At 39.1% G+C, this 17,591-nt stretch overlaps 1 protein-coding gene across 3 annotated transcripts in view; it reads left to right on the top strand.

The window, feature by feature from the left end:
- The window catches only part of LOC128686037 (dual oxidase maturation factor 1), a 255,893-nt gene that overhangs the window by 112,444 nt on the left and 125,858 nt on the right, over positions 1-17,591 (top strand). For all 3 annotated transcript variants that reach the window (XM_070083436.1, XM_070083434.1, XM_070083435.1), the window contains exons 5-6: positions 1,065-1,166; positions 6,496-6,649. In XM_070083436.1, coding sequence (XP_069939537.1) covers positions 1,065-1,166; positions 6,496-6,649 — 256 coding nt within the window. The remainder of the gene's footprint in view (positions 1-1,064; positions 1,167-6,495; positions 6,650-17,591) is intronic.

Below are 17,591 nucleotides of genomic sequence, written 5' to 3'. Positions count from 1 at the left end.
CTTTTCATGGAATAATTCCAGAGTGTCCATGTGACAGCTTCAACTCTTCTAAGCTTTATAATGCATCTTCTAAGCGGCTTCAAGCTTAATGTGTTTTTTTTAGGATGCTGGAATTATTTGGATTCTTCGAAAAGATTTGCATTTGATTTGGGCTGTGTACTGTCCTAATTTACCATTTTTAATTGAAGAAATTTTGTTATTAGTTTCCTTATGATTCATAAATGTCTCTTTTGATTCCTTTCAAATCTACAATACTAATATTTAAGAGCATTGTTGACTCATGCCGCACTCTGCACTATTCCAACCGCTTCCATTCAGGCATCGGGGACTGGGATTATGGAATACTGGGATGACTTTATCGGACTGCTAAGCGATCGAAAATCATCTGTTTTCTAAACGTTTAAATGCATTTATACACAAATAATCAATACAGAATAAAGCTTACGACGATGTTTCGGTCCAACTTCGACTACTGACTAGTCACACGGTATTGTGTCTTAAAAAAACCATACCCCCGGCCGGGATTGAACCCGCGGTCATAGAGTCTCAAAACTCCAGCCCGTCGCGTTAGCCACTAGACCAGCTAGCCACAATAAGATTCATCCAACTAGGTATATTTCTACACCATAGGAAAGTTAGCACAGGCACCTCTTGAGTCATGTTGACGGCAGTGAAGGGACTTGAGCTAGAGTTCGTCACGGCCACGCTAGCTGGAGATTCGTCTGTAAAAACTTGCATTTGTGGTCACAGAGGTGCCTGTGCTAACTTTCCTATGGTGTAGAAATATACCTAGTTGGATGAATCTTATTGTGGCTAGCTGGTCTAGTGGCTAACGCGACGGGCTGGAGTTTTGAGACTCTATGACCGCGGGTTCAAACCCGGCCGGGGGTATGGTTTATTTGCAATCGTGTCATTACGATTTCTTGAGTCGTATTGTGTCTCTTTTGTGCATTAAGTGCATTTATCTTTATTTACGAATGTCTAGTTTTCTTTTAACTGATCTCTGCATATTGGTGCCTCATGATACTCTTCCTCCTGACCCGCTTTGATCATTGTTTTCACAGCCTTGGAGGAGCCCCGTGGCGACCTGCAGGGTGAGGTAATCAACTACAACGAGAGGTTCTCCTGGGAGTGGGGTCAGGGGCGCGCTGGCTTCGGTCCCTTCGGTGAGTCACTGAGGCTTCGGTCCCTTCGGTGAGTGAGTCACTGAGGCCTCGGTCCCTTCGGTGAGTGAGCCACTGAGGCCTCGGTCCCTTCGGTGAGTGTGTCACTGAGGTCTCGGTCCCTTCGGTGAGTGAGTCACTGAGTACAGAAGACACTGCAGGAAAAAATCTTATCGGTATAACATTTCCTTTGGTGAAGGTCTGTATCCCGCCATTGCGGGATATTTTATATTGGCAATAAAGCACAAAGCACTTACGGGTCATACGAATAAAAAATGAAAGATAATCAGGACTTTCCAAGTGGAACTAAGCGCCATTTCTTTGGATCAAAAGCACTTGAAATATCTAGGATCCCCTTTAAGGGATACAATGATCCAGATAATTTTGGGGTAGAAATCTGTGAAATTAGGAATACTGTGCTAAGCTTCAGAGAACCTGACAGACATAAGAATTTTATCACCAACCATGAACTAAAATAAAAGCAAAAAAAGTTAAGAACCATATGAAACACATACAGCAAGAACTTTTCTTTTATTTATTTTGAAACTTGGCGTTATGAGACTGAGTCATGAGACTTGGGATCATGAAACTTGGGATTAGGAAACCTGGAATCAGAAGACCTGGGAGCGGGAGGCTTTGGATCAATATACTTTAGAGTTTAAAAAGTTTAAGATCATGAATCTTGAAGTTAGAACACTTGGGAGTCAGGATACCTGCGGTCAGGACGTCAAAAACCCTGGTTAATGGGTTTTGGAAACAGAAGGACTTCCTCCTAGGAGTTCTGGAATTCGTATGATCTGATCAGGGGTTCCACGACCCCCGGAAGTGTTGGGGTCCTTGCAGATGAAATTTTTAAGACCAGTAATCTAAATTACTTGGACACAAGAATTCTGGTGAACGTTGATTTCAGGAGAAGTCATAAATTTTGAAGGAAGTTAAGTCTTGGAATTACGACAGGCTAACGACAGGGTAAGGACTTGGTAATGACCCGTAAGGACCGGGTTACTACAACGTGAGGACCAGGTAAGGACCGGTTGAGGATCAGGAAAGGACCTGATAAAAACCAAGAAAGACCGGGTAATGACCAGATAAAGACGGGGTAACACCAACTGAGGATCAGGTAAGAAACATAAAGACGGGAAAGGACGAAATGAGGACCTGGTAAGGACCGGTTATAGATAAGCTTAGGATAGCATAAGGATTACCTTACACAAATAACTCGCACATAGGAGAGACGAGCAAACAACGACGTTTCGGTCCGAATTGGACCATTTACAAAGTCAAAATAATATGAAGGAGAGGATCCATTATGTATAGGCCAGCTGGCAGGGACGGGACAGGAGAGGTAGTGGAAGTAGCAGTGAAGGTAACGCAGATAGTGAAAATAGTAATGGCTGGAAATGGAAGCAGTAGAAGTGGTAGTGTGAAGTAGGGAAAATGGTTGGTAGGACAATAAACAGAAAGGGGCAGAGAATAAGGAGGGAAAAGAGAACATGGGAGCCGAAGGTAGCAGGGAAAGTAATAGTGGTAGTAGTAGTCAAAGGTCATGAAAAAAGAGCATTACAGGAGAGCTAAGAGCTCACAAGGGGTAAGACCAAGAACATGAGGGGCAGGAAGTAAAGGATAAAGCACCCAAGGCAGAAGAAAGGAAATTCTAAACAAGAAAAAGAAAAAAAAGAGACAGAAAGAGAAGGGAAAAAGAAGAATAAGGTTAAGTCAGGTGTGTTCTCAAGTTTGGAGCATTTGACAATATAATGGGAAAGGAAGGCATCAACAGAGACAAAGTCAGGACTAAGATTCACACAAGGAAAGTTGTGTATCAGGGAGGATTCAACAAGACGGCGACTTTGAAAGTTAGAAAGTAGACAGTTTTAGCAGAAGACCAGTCAATAGGATGACTGTGATCTGTTTCATGACAGAAAAGAGCATTGTTGGTGTAGGCAAACGTAACACTTCTTTTGTACTCCTCGAGTCTGTTAGAAAGAGATCGGGCAGTTTCTCCAAAGAACTGAAGAGGACAAGAGGATCATGAAATAAAGTAGACACCAGGAGCATCTGTAGAGGGAGGAGAGGTACGAACTAGATTAGTTTGATGTTTATGAAAAGGAGAGAGTTGTTGAGATTAGAAAGACTGGAAATATAGGGAAGGCAGAGAACAGGATATTTTCCAGAAGTAGAGAGTTTGGGAAAGAAGACAGTCCGTTTAGCACCTGTCCTCTTGAGTAGTTTGGAGAAACGGGCCGTTCTCTTTCTGACAGACTTAATGAGCACAAAGGAAGTGTTATCCTTGCCGACACCAACAGTGCTCTTTTTTGTCATGTTAGAGATCACAGTCATCCTATTGACTGGTCTTCTGCTAAAACTGTCTACCTTCTAACTTTCACAGTCGCCCTCTGGTTGAATCCTCCCTGATACACAACTTTCCTTGTATGAATCTCAGTCTTCACTTTGTCTCTGTAGATGCCTTCCTTTCCAATTATATTGTCAAATGTTCCAAACTTCAGAACACACCTGACTTAACCTGATTCTTCTTTTCACTTCCTCTTTCTACCTCTTATTTTCTTTTTCTTGTTTAGAATTTCCTTTCTTCTGCTTTGGGTGTTTTGTCCTTTACTTTTCTTAAAGGGGCTCTTATTTTCCTTGCATTGCTCCTCTTTTATGGCCTCTGACTGACTCATTACTACCACTATTACTACTACTACTACTATTACTACCACCGCTCTTGTTCCGTCCCGTCTCTCTTGTTCCGTCCCGTCTCTCTTGTTCCGTCCCGTCTCTCTTGTTCCGTCCCGTCTCTCTTGTTCCCGTTTAACTTAAAAACTCATGAAAACTCGGGATTTTTTTTTTGCGGATTTTTTTTCTCATTACATTCTATTTAAATTTCTCTACAATCCTGTAAGATATTTTTTTTTTTATAAATTTCGGTTTCATAAAAATGACAAATTAATTCAAAAAATATTTCTAGTTATGTTAAACTTAGAATAACAGTTTGTATTATTTTTCATAGAAGAAACTGTAATAATTTTCACCTGACGACTGATACCCCTCAAATTTATGCCGCACTCTGCACTATTCCATTAGCGTGCATAGAGGTGCAGAGAACTCTGGTGGCCTGGTGGTTAACGCTCTCGCTTCACACGGTGAGGGCCTGGGTTCGATTCCCAGCCAGAGTAGAAACATTGGACGTGTTTCTTTCCACCTGTTGTCTATGTTCCCCATCAGTAAAATGGGTACCTGGGTGTTAGTCGACTGGTGTGGGTCGCATCCTGGGACACTGACCTAAGGAGGCCTGGTCACAGACCGGGCCGCGGGGGCGTTGACCCCCGGAACTCTCTCCAGATAAACTCCAGATACCGTACTGCGATGCCTTTCTCAGATCTCGAAGGGACGGAAATGCATCTTGATAATATTCAGTTCCAGACTCACGAAATCTTAATACCACGACTGCAAAGAAATCATGGAACGGGTGGGGATTGAACCGTGGCAAGTGAGTCCTTACTGGCCCTCGAGTTCCAGGACTCGCATGCCATGAGCCAGTCCCCAACCGTTCCCTGATTTGATTTCAGTTTTAAGGTTATACAGGCGCTGAGAAAGGGTGCACAGGTACAGCCTTGGAACAAGAGACTCGCACCCTCATCGAAGAATTTCACTCGAGGGACACAGATGACAAAGTCTAGTTTAATTCGAAGTGTCGAGTAGCGTGACATTACTAGGTGCTAGGTTTTTCTAGTCTCTGCTGTTCTCCTCATCTTCTACGTTACTTGGTGTTAGGTTTTTCTAGTCTCTGCTGTTCTCCTCATCTTCTACGTTACTTGGTGTTAGGTTTTTCTAGTCTCTGCTGTTCTCCTCATCTTCTACGTTACTTGGTGTTAGGTTTTTCTTGTCTTTGTTTTATAATGTAAACCAAAAGTTTTAAAATTTCATTTACATTCTTTGAGCTCAAAAATTCTTGTTCGGTAACAAATTTTAAATATATGATTAAATGAGTTTTTTTTTCATATTACTTCAAAACCTCAGATGAGAAATTAATTAATTAGCCAGTCAGTTTCTCTCTCTCTCTCTCTCTCTCTCTCTCTCTCTCTCTCTCTCTCTCTCTGCATCAGGACTATCAGTTGACAGCAAGACAACCAACTCAGTAATAGTAGTGGTCGTAAAAGTGGAGAACTGTGATAGTCTTAGCACAACAGGTGGTGAGCAGAAGTGTAACCATTGGTACACACAACTGTGACAATCTCACCGAGGTAACACTGTCACTCACAATACTAAGTAAACGTAATTGTAGTCTATGCCTTCTAACCAATTATCTGCTGTAAAAAAAAATTCTCCTTTTTTTTAATTGGTATGGTAAATTCCTTCGTCCCTTCCCCCTTGTTTTCAAAGCCGTCAGTGGTCTGAGAGAGCCTTTTGCATTTCTGACCTCATCACATGCGCATAGATAATGCACGATAGTCATTAAGAGTTACTACTTTACATAGAAGTAGATAGTTCTTATGTTCTCGGTGTGTATTTTAAGTTCTCTGCTGTCTGTCTTTCTCAAGCTTCCTCCCTACCTCCTTCCCACCCTCCCTCCCTCTCTCTCTCTCTCTCTCTCTCTCTCTCTCTCTCTCTCTCTCTCTCTCTCTCTCTCTCTCTCTCTCTCTCAGTTTTTAGGAGTTAAGCCACGGTGCCCCGTGGCCTGTTGGTAATAGCTCTCGCTTCACACGGGGAATGTCAGGGTTCGATTCCCGGCGAAGGGGTGGAAACATCGGATGGGTTTCCTTACACGTGTTGACCATGTTCACCCATCAGTAAAATGGGTACCTGGATTTTAGTGGACTGGTGTGGGTCGCATCCTGGGACAAAACTGACCTAATTTGCCCTAAATTCTCTGCATAACAAGTGGCTTTCTATATAGTAGTACGTCATTGATGTCAGCTGGACGGTGTACCTTGTACATGTACTTGAAGTAAAGATATTATTATTATTATTATTATTATTATTATTATTATTATTATTATTATTATTATAAAATAACCTTCATGTTTGAAGTTTTTCAAAACCTGAAACTCTCATTACATTTATTATTAGTTCAGTTTACATTATTTATTTAATTAATTCTATATGTATTGAATTTGGAGTCAACTGCGGCCCCAGATTTCTTTTTTAGGTTCAGTAAATTTGGGTAATGCAAATATTAGTTTTATTATTTTAATAAAAATTTTTAATAATAATAATAACAATAAAAATAATAATAATAATTTTATTATCATCAATATTATTATTTCACTATAACATTGACAAAAATTTTAAAACCCGTGTGGGCGACTCATCAATGATGTCCAAACTGTTACAGCGGGAGAGATTCAGCGAAGCTTCCGGGCGGCACAGTATCGCGGAACACCGCTGCCAATCTTGTGGGTGGCTGAGTACTTCACCTTCGACGGGGAAGGCATCCGTTTCGGCCGATATTACCGCACCTCAGGATGGTACTCCCACATCTGTATCTGGTAGGTGCTGTTGTCGGGCCATATATATATATATATATATATATATATATATATATATATATATATATATATATATATATATATATATGTCGTGCCGAATAGGCAGAACTTGCGATCTTGGCTTAAATAGCAACGCTCATTTTGCCATATAGGACAAGTGAAAATTTGTGTATGCAATAATTTCGCCAAAATCATTCTGAACCTAACATAAAAAATATATTGATTGTGTTTGTTTAGTACTAAATTATTGTAAACGTATTTAAAATATATTTAGTTGGGTTAGGCTAAAATAAATTGTTTATGTTATAATAAGGTTAGGTAAAGAGAAAATTTCAGAAAGGACTTAATTTTAAATGAGTTCTTGCTAATTGACCAGTTTTACATATTCGGCACGACATTATATATATATATATATATATATATATATATATATATATATATATATATATATATATATATATATATATATATATATATATGCATGCAATAAGATCACAGTAAACAGGTGATTTCAGAATATGCAAAACAACCACTCTGAAAGAATAGAGAAATTCCAAGCGCTTTCGTGGCTACTCACATTATCAAGGAACTATGAAAGTAAAGCATCCAAGGAAGCTATATAAGGGGTCTGGCCAGCACCTCACTATCAGATCCCACAACGGTTAAACACCTGACGTGCGCCGACCCAACTTGGACAGGTCCTTTGTACAACTCACCCAGAAACTATTTTACCCAAGAAAATTTAAAAATTATTATTTGTCCAGTGTAGTATTAAATTCTTCCCAAATTCTATTAATTATAAATGCATCTAATTTATATAAACCAAAGGAAATATTCATATTATTGTCAAAACTGCTTTTTATGAAACAAGATTCAATTATATTCCTGTCGACCATGGACTTGCTTGATACTACTTTCTCAACTTTTTGAAAATCAATTGGATGGTTAAAATCTCTTACATGAATAAATAGAGCATTGGAATCTTGTCCAGTTCTATTGCTATATTTATGTTGTTTTAATCTTAGTTCGAGATTTTTACCAGTTTGACCGTAATAAACTTTATCGCAAATTTTACAAGGAATCTTATAGACACATCCATCAGCATTTTGGGGGGAATTCTTTATCAAAAGTTTTTTTTACTGTATCAAGATTTTTGAATAAAACTTTAATATTAAAAGTCTTAAGAAGAGAAGGCATATCAACCAAGTTTTCATGGTAAGGGAGAACCAACATATTTTTAGTTGAATAAGGCTGGTTGTCCCTTTTTGGATTGTAAAAAGTATTTCTAGCAACTTTAAAAGATTTATCAATTACATTTCTTGGGTATTTTAAATCATTACCTATTTCATAAATTTTGGATATTTCCTCATCTATGAACTCAGGACTACAAATTCGTAAAGCTCTCAAAAACATTGATGAGAAAACAGACAGTTTGACTCTATCTTGATGCGAGGAATAATAGTGGACATAGGAACAGTTATTTGTAGGTTTTTCTGTAAATTTTAAATTTAAATTTTAAATTTAAAATTTACGGTCAAACTGGTAAAAATATCGAACTAAGATTAAAACAACATAAATATAGCAATAGAACTGGACAAGATTCCAATGCTCTATTTATTCATGTAAGAGATTTTAACCATCCAATTGATTTTCAAAAAGTTGAGAAAGTAGTATCAAGCAAGTCCATGGTTGACAGGAATATAATTGAATCTTGTTTCATAAAAAGCAGTTTTGACAATAATATGAATATTTCCTTTGGTTTATATAAATTAGATCCATTTATAATTAATAGAATTTGGGAAGAATTTAATAATACACTGGACAAATAATAATTTTTAAATTTTCTTGGGTAAAATAGTTTCTGGGTGAGTTGTGCAAAGGACCTATCCAAGTTGGGTCGGCGCACGTCAGGTGTTTAACCGTTGTGGGATCTGATAGTGAGGTGCTGGCCAGACCCCTTATATAGCTTCCTTGGATGCTTTACTTTCATAGTTCCTTGATAATGTGAGTAGTCACGAAAGCGCTTGGAATTTCTCTATTCTTTCAGAGTGGGTGTTTTGCATATATATATATATATATATATATATATATATATATATATATATATATATATATATATATATATAAATATTAAAGGTAGTAGGTTGGTAGACAGCAACAACCCAGGTACTACCGTCCTGCCAAGGGAGTGTGAAACAGAAACCTGTAACTGTTTTACATGATGGTAGGATTGCTGGTTTTTTTCCTCATAAACACGCTGGATAATAGGTATATATCTTGCTGCTTCTACTTACAGTTAGGTCACACTACACAGGCATGCACATACATATATATACGTTCACATATCTAGGTTTTTCTTCTAATTCTTAATAGTTCTTGTTATCTTTATTATCTCTATTCTCCATGGTGAAGTAGGAAAGATACTTTCCTCCGTAAGCCATGCGTGTCGTATGAGGCGACTAAAATGCCAAAAGCATGGGGCTAGTAACCCCTTCTCCTGTAGAGAATACTAAAAAAAGAGAAGAAAAGATTTATAAAACTGGGATGCTTGAATGCGTGTGGATGAAGTGCGGATGATAAGAAAGAGATGATTGCTAATTTATAAATGAAAAGAAGTTGGATGTCCTGGCTGTAAGCGAAACAAAGCAGAAGGGGGTAGGTGAGTTTCAGTGCGAAGAAATAAATGGGATTAAGTCAGCTAAGGAAGGGATAACAATAATGTTAAGGACCAGTTATGGAAGGAGAAGAGGGAATATAAATGTATAAATTCAAGGATTGTGTGGATTAAAATAATGGTCGGATGTGAAAAGTGAGTCATAATAAGCATGGTTGCACCTGGAGGAGATAGGAGTGTAGAGAAGAGATTCTGGGAAATGTTAAGCGAGTGTATAGGAACTTTGGAATCAAGTGAGAGAGTAATTGTGGTAGGGGACCTAAATGCTTAAGTAGGAGAAACATTTAGAGAGGGTGTGGTAGGTAAGTTTAAGGTGCCATGTGTAAATGATAATGGGGGCCCTTTGAGCTTTGTATAGAAAGGGGTTTGGTTACAGGCAATACATATTTCAAGAAAAAAAGGATAAATAAGTATACAAGATATGAGGTAGGTTGTAATGACAGTAGTTTGTTGGTAGATTAAAGAATGTTGAGTAGACTTCATGACGTACATGTTTATAGAGGGGCCACAGATATATTAGCTCACATTTTAGTTGTAGCTACAGTGAGAGTAAAAGGTAGAAGGGATAAAAAGAAAATAGTGAAGGTGTATAAACTAAAAAAGGAGGCAGTTATGGTAAGATATAAACAACTATTGGAGGATAGATGGGCTAATGAGAGTGTAGGCAATGGGGACGAAGATGTATGGGGTACGTTTAAGAATGTAGTTTTAGAGTGTTCAGCAGAAGTTTGTGGTTACAGGAGAGTGGGTGCGGGAGGGAAGATGAGCGACTGATGGAATGATGCTAAGAGAGTAGTAAGGGAGAAAAGTTAGCATATAAGAGGTTTTTATAAAGTAGAAGTGATGCAAGTAGGGAGGAGTATATGGAGAGAAAGAGAGGTTAAGAGAGTGGTACAGCAATGTAAAAAGAGAGAAAATGAGAGAGTGGGTGAGATATCAACAAATTTTGTTGAGAATAAGAAAAAGTTTTGGAATGAGATTAATAAGTTGAGGAACCCTAGGGAACAAATGGATTTGACAGTTAAAAAATAAGAGAGGAGAGTTATTAAATGCAGAGTTAAAGGTATTGTGAAGATGGAGAGAATATTTTGAGGAATTGTTAAATGTTGATGAAGATAAGGAAGCTGTGATTTCGTGTATTAGCTAAGGAGGAATAACATCTTGTAGGAGTGAGGAAGAGCCAGTTGTGAGTGTGGGGGAAGTTCGTGAGGCAGTGGGTAGAATGAAAGGAGGTAAGGCAGTTGGGATTAATGACATAAAGATAGAAATGTAAAAAGCAGGTGGGGATGTAAGTTTGGAGTGGTTGGTGCTTTTATTTAATAAATGTGTGGAAGAGGGTAAGGCATCTAGGGATTGGCAGAGAGCATGCGTGATTCCATTGTATAAAGGCGAAAGGGACAAAAGAAGGGTGCAAAATTATAGGGGAATAAGTCTGTTGAGTATACCTGGTAAAGTGTATGGTAAAGTTATTATTGAAAGAATTAAGAATAAGACGGAGAGTAGGATAGCAGATGAACAAGGAGGCTTTAGGAGAGGTAGGGGGTGTGTGGACCAGGTGTTTACAGTGAAACATATAAGTGAACAGTATTTTGATAAGGGTAAAGAGGTTTTCGTGGCATTTATAAATTTGGAAAATGCGTATGACAGGGCGGATATGGGGGCAATGTGGCAGATGTTGCAGGTGTATGGTATAGGAGGTAGGTTCTGGAAGCAGTGAAGAATTTTATGAGGATAGTGAGCCTCAGGTTAGAGCATGTAGGAGAGAGATTATTTTCCAGTAAAAGTAGGCCTTAGACAAGGATGTCACCTTGGTTGTTCAATATATTTATAGGTGTGGTTGTAAGAGAAGTGAATTCTCAGGTGTTGGCAAGAGGTGTGGGGTTAAAAAATAAAGAATCTAACACAAAGTGGGAATTGTCACAGTTGCTATTTGCTGATGCAATGTATATTCTGATGAGAGGTTGCAGAGGTTGGCGGATGAGTTTTGAAGGGAATGTAAAAGAAGAAAATTAAAAGTGAATATAGGAGAGAGTAAGGTGTTGAGGATAACAGAAAAAAAATAGGTGACGAAATATTGGATATCAGATTGGAGGGGGAGAGTATGGTGGAAGTGAATGTATTCAGATATTTAGGAGTGGATGTGTCAGCAGATGGGTCTATGAAGGATGAGGTGAGTCACAGAATTAATGAGGGAAATCTGTGGAGACAAAGAACTTTGTCCATGGCAGCAAACAGGGAAATGAATGAGAGTATAGTTATACCAACGCTCTTATATGTGTGTGAAACATGGGTGGTAATTACTGAAATAAGGAAGGCTGGAGGCAGTGAAGATATCATGTCTGAGGGCAATGTGTTGTGTGAATATAATGCAAAGAATACATAGTTTGGAAATTAGGAGGAGGTGCGGGATTACCAAAACTATTATTGAGAGGGCTGAGAAAGGGTTTTTGAGATTGTTTGGACATGTAAAAGGATGAAACAAATTAGAATGACTTGAAGAGTGTAAAAATCTGTAGTGGAGAGGTCTAAGAAAGGTTGGAAGGAGGGTGTAAAGGAGATTTTTTTGTGTGAGGGGTTTGGAATTCCGGTAAGGATATGTGAGTGTGTTTGATAGGAGAAAATGGAGACAAATGATTTTTAGGACTTGATGTGCTGTTGGAGTGTGAGCAAGGTAAAATTTATAAAGGCATTCAGGGAAACTGCCAGGCCGGACTTGAGTCCTGGAGATGGGAAGTGTGAGCATGCCTCTGGCAAGACAGTGATGGAGTGAATACTTTTTCTTTTTCGGGCCACCCTGCCTTGGTGGGAGAAGGCCGTTGTGTTAAAATATATATATATATATATATATATATATATATATATATATATATATATATATATATATATATATATATATATATATATATATATATATAGGGAGGTGGAACCTCCGGAACTGGACTGGGAACCCTCGCCTTCAGAGAAAAGAATAAACTTACTTTAGGAAAAACTCGAGGTTCGAGGGGCAGTTTGAATATTTTCTTTTCCTACACCCCATATATTCTATATTCTATGTGGACTTTATTTAAAGACAATACATTTATTAAGATTATCTGAATAATTGGTTAATTACGATTTACCAGTTAATTACGATTTACCAGTGTTCGCATCGCTATTGGGCCGTGCGGACGTGCTGCGCAGTAGCTCCTGATTGAGTTGGCTTTTGCGCAGTGTTGACGTGTACTTGGCTCTGTGAAGACCTGTTTGCGCGCTCTCTAGAATTGAAGCAAGATGCCCTCCATCGAGCAACTTTACCAATAGCTTAAGGAAGAATTGAGGTTGGCGAATATGGAAATTCGGCGACTGACCGAGGAAAACAAAAAGATTCGGAGTAGTCCTCCTGTTTTGAGTCCTCAGGTCAAGAAGGGAAACTGGTCAGTGGCTGGACAGCAGGGAAAGAAGTTGACGATCAAGAAGACGAATGGAAAGGTAGAAACGATGAAGAAGAAAGAGACTGCCGTGGAAACTGTTGTGGAAACATCCAATACATTCTCATTGCTACCCGACGAATGTGAGTCGAATACTGGGAACGTCACGACGAAAGACATTAAGGAAGGTACGAATATTGTTGTTGTTGGGGATAGCCAAGTTAGGTATATGGATAGGGCGTTCTGCTTGAAGGACAGGAGTAGGAGACAGAGAGTTTGCTTTCCTGGGGCTGGGATGGAGGATATTGTTAGCCGTCTGGATGACATCATGAGAGGCAACGATGTTGGCAGACGTAGGAGTGAGGACCTGATTAGCAGGTATAGGTCAGCAATAGAAATAATTAGAAGTAAGGGTGGGAACCCTCTCATATGTGGTATTTTGCCAAGGAGGGGAGTTGGAAGTGAATGGTTGCCCAGGGCAATTGGTGTCAATTGCTGGCTGGACAAATACTGTAAGGAAAATGCGGTAACATTCATTGACAACTGGGACCTCTTCTATGGCAGAAATGACATGTATGCTAGGGATGGGGTTCACTTATCTAGGTGTGGGGTGGGAGCACTGGCAACTGCAGTGGAGGGAGCAGTTAGGACTTTAAACTAGGAATAGTTAGTGGTATGGGTTTTGGCAGGAAAACAGTGAAGTTCCAGTGTAGTAATATTACGAGTTCTAGGGGAACTAGTAATAATATGAATGAGATAGATATTGAAAAGCCAGGGACCTTGGGTGATAAGGACAGTAATAGGTTTAGTAGAAAAATAGAAATGAGCAGGAATGGTAAAGAGAAAGGAGAGACTTTCAATGTTTATTATGCTAATTGCTGTAGTGCTAGGAATAAGATGGACGAGTTGAGATTAGTTGCTAGTGTAGGTAACATTGATGTATTTGCCTTAACTGAGACGTGGTTTAATTCAAAAAGTCGGGACATGCCTGCGGAATGTCATATTCAGGGTTTTAAATTGTTCCAAGAAGATAGAAGTATTGGGAGGGGGGGTGGGGTGGCATTGTATGTCCGAGATCGCTTGAACTGTTGCATAAAAACGGGTATTAAGTCTGAAGTAACACATACAGAGTCTGGATAGAATTTTCAGAGGGGCATGAAAAACTGATTTTAGGAGTGATATACCGTCCCCCAAACTTAGATAGGGACCAGGGGAGACTACTATGGGAGGAAATTGTTAAGGCCACAAGGCACGATAATGTAGTAATTCTAGGAGACTTTAATTTTAGTCATGTTGATTGGAATTTCTTGACTGGGAATTTAGAATCATACGACTTCTTAGAAGTATTTCAGGATTGTTTTTTGAAGCAGTTTGTGACAGAACCTACAAGGGGAAATAACCTTCTTGACTTAGTTATGGCAAACAATGAATCCCTTGTTAATAATTTAGAAATTTCAGAGGAACTGGGTGCTAGCGACCACAAATCAATTACATTTAGCATTGAATGGAAGTACGATAGTAGCGATAACTCAGTAACAGTCCCAGATTTTCGCTTAGCAGATTACGATGGGCTTAGAGAACACTTATCATCTGTTGACTGGGGTAACGAAGAGAGCTATCAATATGACAGTTTTCTGAACACTATACATGCTGCTCAAAGAGCGTTTATCCCATATAAAGAAATTAGATTAAATAGAAATGACCCAAAATGGATGAATAATAGGCTGAAATATCTACTAGGGCATAAGAAAGGAATTTATAGGCATATCAAAAGAGGTGAGGGTCATCTTATGAATCAGTATATTGACATTAAGAGGGACATTAAAAAGGGGATAAGAAAAGCTAAAAGGGACTATGAAATTAAAGTTGCTAGGGATTCTAAAACTAACCCAAAAAGTTTTTTCCAGGTCTATAGAACAAAAGTTAGAGATAAGATAGGTCCCCTTAAAAATAACTATGGGCACCTTACTGACAAAGAGAATGAAATGTGCTTGATTTTAAATAATTATTTTCTCTCAGGTTTTACACAGGAAGACACTAACAATATTCCAGTAATTAATTTTTACAGTGGGCTAGAAGAAGATAAATTATGTAACATCACAGTCACTAGTGAGATGGTTGTGAAGCAGATAGACAGACTGAAGCAAAATAAGTCACCGGCTTCTGATGAGGTTTTTTCAAGGGTTCTTAAGGAATGCAAAATGGAACTCTGTGACCCATTAACTAATATTTTTAATTTATCTCTTCAAACAGGTGTAGTGTCTGATATGTGGAAGATGGCTAATGTAACTCCTATTTTTAAAACAGGGGACAAGTCGTTACCGTCAAATTACCGCCCAATAAGCCTGACCTCAACTGTAGGCAAATTACTAGAGTCAATTATAGCTGAGATTATAAGAAGCCATCTCGATAAGCATAGCTTGATTAATGATACTCAGCATGGATTCACAAGAGGCCGGTCTTGTCTAACTAATTTATTAACTTTCTTCAGTAAAGCTTTTGAGGCTGTTGACCACAATAAAGAATTTGATATTATTTACTTAGATTTTAGTAAGGCTTTTGATAGAGTTCCGCACCATAGACTGTTAAAGAAAGTGGCAGCTCATGGCATTGGGGAAAAAGTGCTCTCGTGGATCGAGTCATGGCTCACTGACAGGAAGCAGAGAGTGTCCATAAATGGGGTTAAATCCGAGTGGGGATCTGTAACAAGTGGCGTTCCACAGGGATCAGTCTTGGGCCCGTTGTTGTTTATAATATATATCAATGATCTTGATGAGGGAATTACTAGTGATATGAGCAAATTCGCCGATGACACAAAGATAGGCAGGATAATTGATTCAAACGTAGATGTTATGGAACTTCAGGAGGATTTAAACAAACTCTATTCTTGGTCAGAAAAGTGGCAGATGCAGTTCAATGTAGATAAATGCAAGGTTCTGAAGCTTGGGAGTGCCCATAACCCTAGTACTTATAAGTTAAATGATGTAGAACTTAGCCATACAGATTGCGAAAAGGACTTGGGGGTTATGGTGAGCAGCAACCTTAAACCAAGACAGCAATGCCTAAGCGTACGTAATAAGGCAAATAGATTACTGGGATTTATATCAAGAAGTGTAAGCAACAGAAGTCCAGAGGTCATACTGCAGCTTTATACATCATTAGTAAGGCCTCACCTAGATTATGCAGCTCAGTTCTGGTCTCCGTATTACAAAATGGACATAAATTCGTTAGAAAACATTCAGCGTAGGATGACTAAATTAATACATAGCATTAGAAATCTTCCTTATGAAGAAAGATTGAAGACTCTTAAGTTACATTCACTTGTTAGACGAAGGATGAGGGGAGACCTGATCGAAGTGTATAAGTGGAAGATAGGTATTAATAAAGGGGATATTAATAAGGTCTTGAGGATGTCTCTCCAAGAGAGAACCCGCAGTAATGGATTTAAATTAGATAAGTTTAGATTTAGAAAGGACATAGGAAAGTATTGGTTTGGAAATAGGGTAGTTGATGAGTGGAACAGTCTACCTAGTTGGGTTATTGAGGCTGGGACTTTGGGTAGTTTCAAATCTAGGTTGGATTAGTACATGAGTGGGAGGGGTTGGATTTGAGTGGGACTTTCACATCAGAGCTTATTTCTTGGGTGGCATTGAAAATTGGGTTGGGCAAATGTTTTGTTAGTGGGATGAATTGTAAAGGACCTGCCTAGTATGGGCCAGCAGGCCTCCTGCAGTGTTCCTCCTTTCTTATGTTCTTATGTTCAATTCCTACTATCATTAAACTTATTAAACTTTGAATTGTTGATGCAAAATTTGCATTTAATGATGAGTTTTGCACCCAGAAGTTTGGTATGGCAACGGGAAATCCTCTTTCACCTGTTCTTAGTAATTTATACATAGAATTTGAGACAAGATTGCTTAGGTAGGTTACTGAAAGCAGTGAAGAGTTTTTACGAGGATAGTGAGGCTCAAGTTAGAGTATGTAGGAAAGAGGGAAATTATTTCCCAGTAAAAGTAGGCCTTAGACAAGGATGTGTGATGTCACCGTGGTTGTTTAATATATTTATAGATGGGGTTGTAAGAGAAGTAAATGCGAGGGTCTTGACAAGAGGCGTGGAGTTAAAAGATAAAGAATCACACACAAAGTGGGAGTTGTCACAGCTGCTCTTTGCTGATGACACTGTGCTCTTGGGAGATTCAGAAGAGAAGTTGCAGAGATTGGTGGATGAATTTGGTAGGGTGTGCAAAAGAAGAAAATTAAAGGTGAATACAGGAAAGAGTAAGGTTATGAGGATAACAAAAAGATTAGGTGATGAAAGATTGAATATCAGATTGGAGGGAGAGAGTATGGAGGAGGTGAATGTATTCAGATATTTGGGAGTGGACGTGTCAGCGGATGGGTCTATGAAAGATGAGGTGAATCATAGAATTGATGAGGGAAAAAGAGTGAGTGGTGCACTTAGGAGTCTGTGGAGACAAAGAACTTTGTCCTTGGAGGCAAAGAGGGGAATGTATGAGTGTATAGTTTTACCAACGCTCTTATATGGGTGTGAAGCATGGGTGATGAATGTTGCAGCGAGGAGAAGGCTGGAGGCAGTGGAGATGTCATGTCTGAGGGCAATGTGTGGAGTGAATATAATGCAGAGAATTCGTAGTTTGGAAGTTAGGAGGAGGTGCGGGATTACCAAAACTGTTGTCCAGAGGGCTGAGGAAGGGTTGTTGAGGTGGTTCGGACATGTAGAGAGAATGGAGCGAAACAGAATGACTTCAAGAGTGTATCAGTCTGTAGTGGAAGGAAGGCGGGGTAGGGGTCGGCCTAGGAAAGGTTGGAGAGAGGGAGTAAAGGAGGTTTTGTGTGCGAG

The sequence above is a fragment of the Cherax quadricarinatus genome, chromosome 9 (assembly GCF_038502225.1).
Source record: "Cherax quadricarinatus isolate ZL_2023a chromosome 9, ASM3850222v1, whole genome shotgun sequence".
NCBI lineage: Eukaryota > Metazoa > Arthropoda > Malacostraca > Decapoda > Parastacidae > Cherax > Cherax quadricarinatus.
The sequence above is the reverse complement of the archived record's forward strand: the minus strand, read 5'-3'. Positions and strand labels throughout refer to the sequence as shown.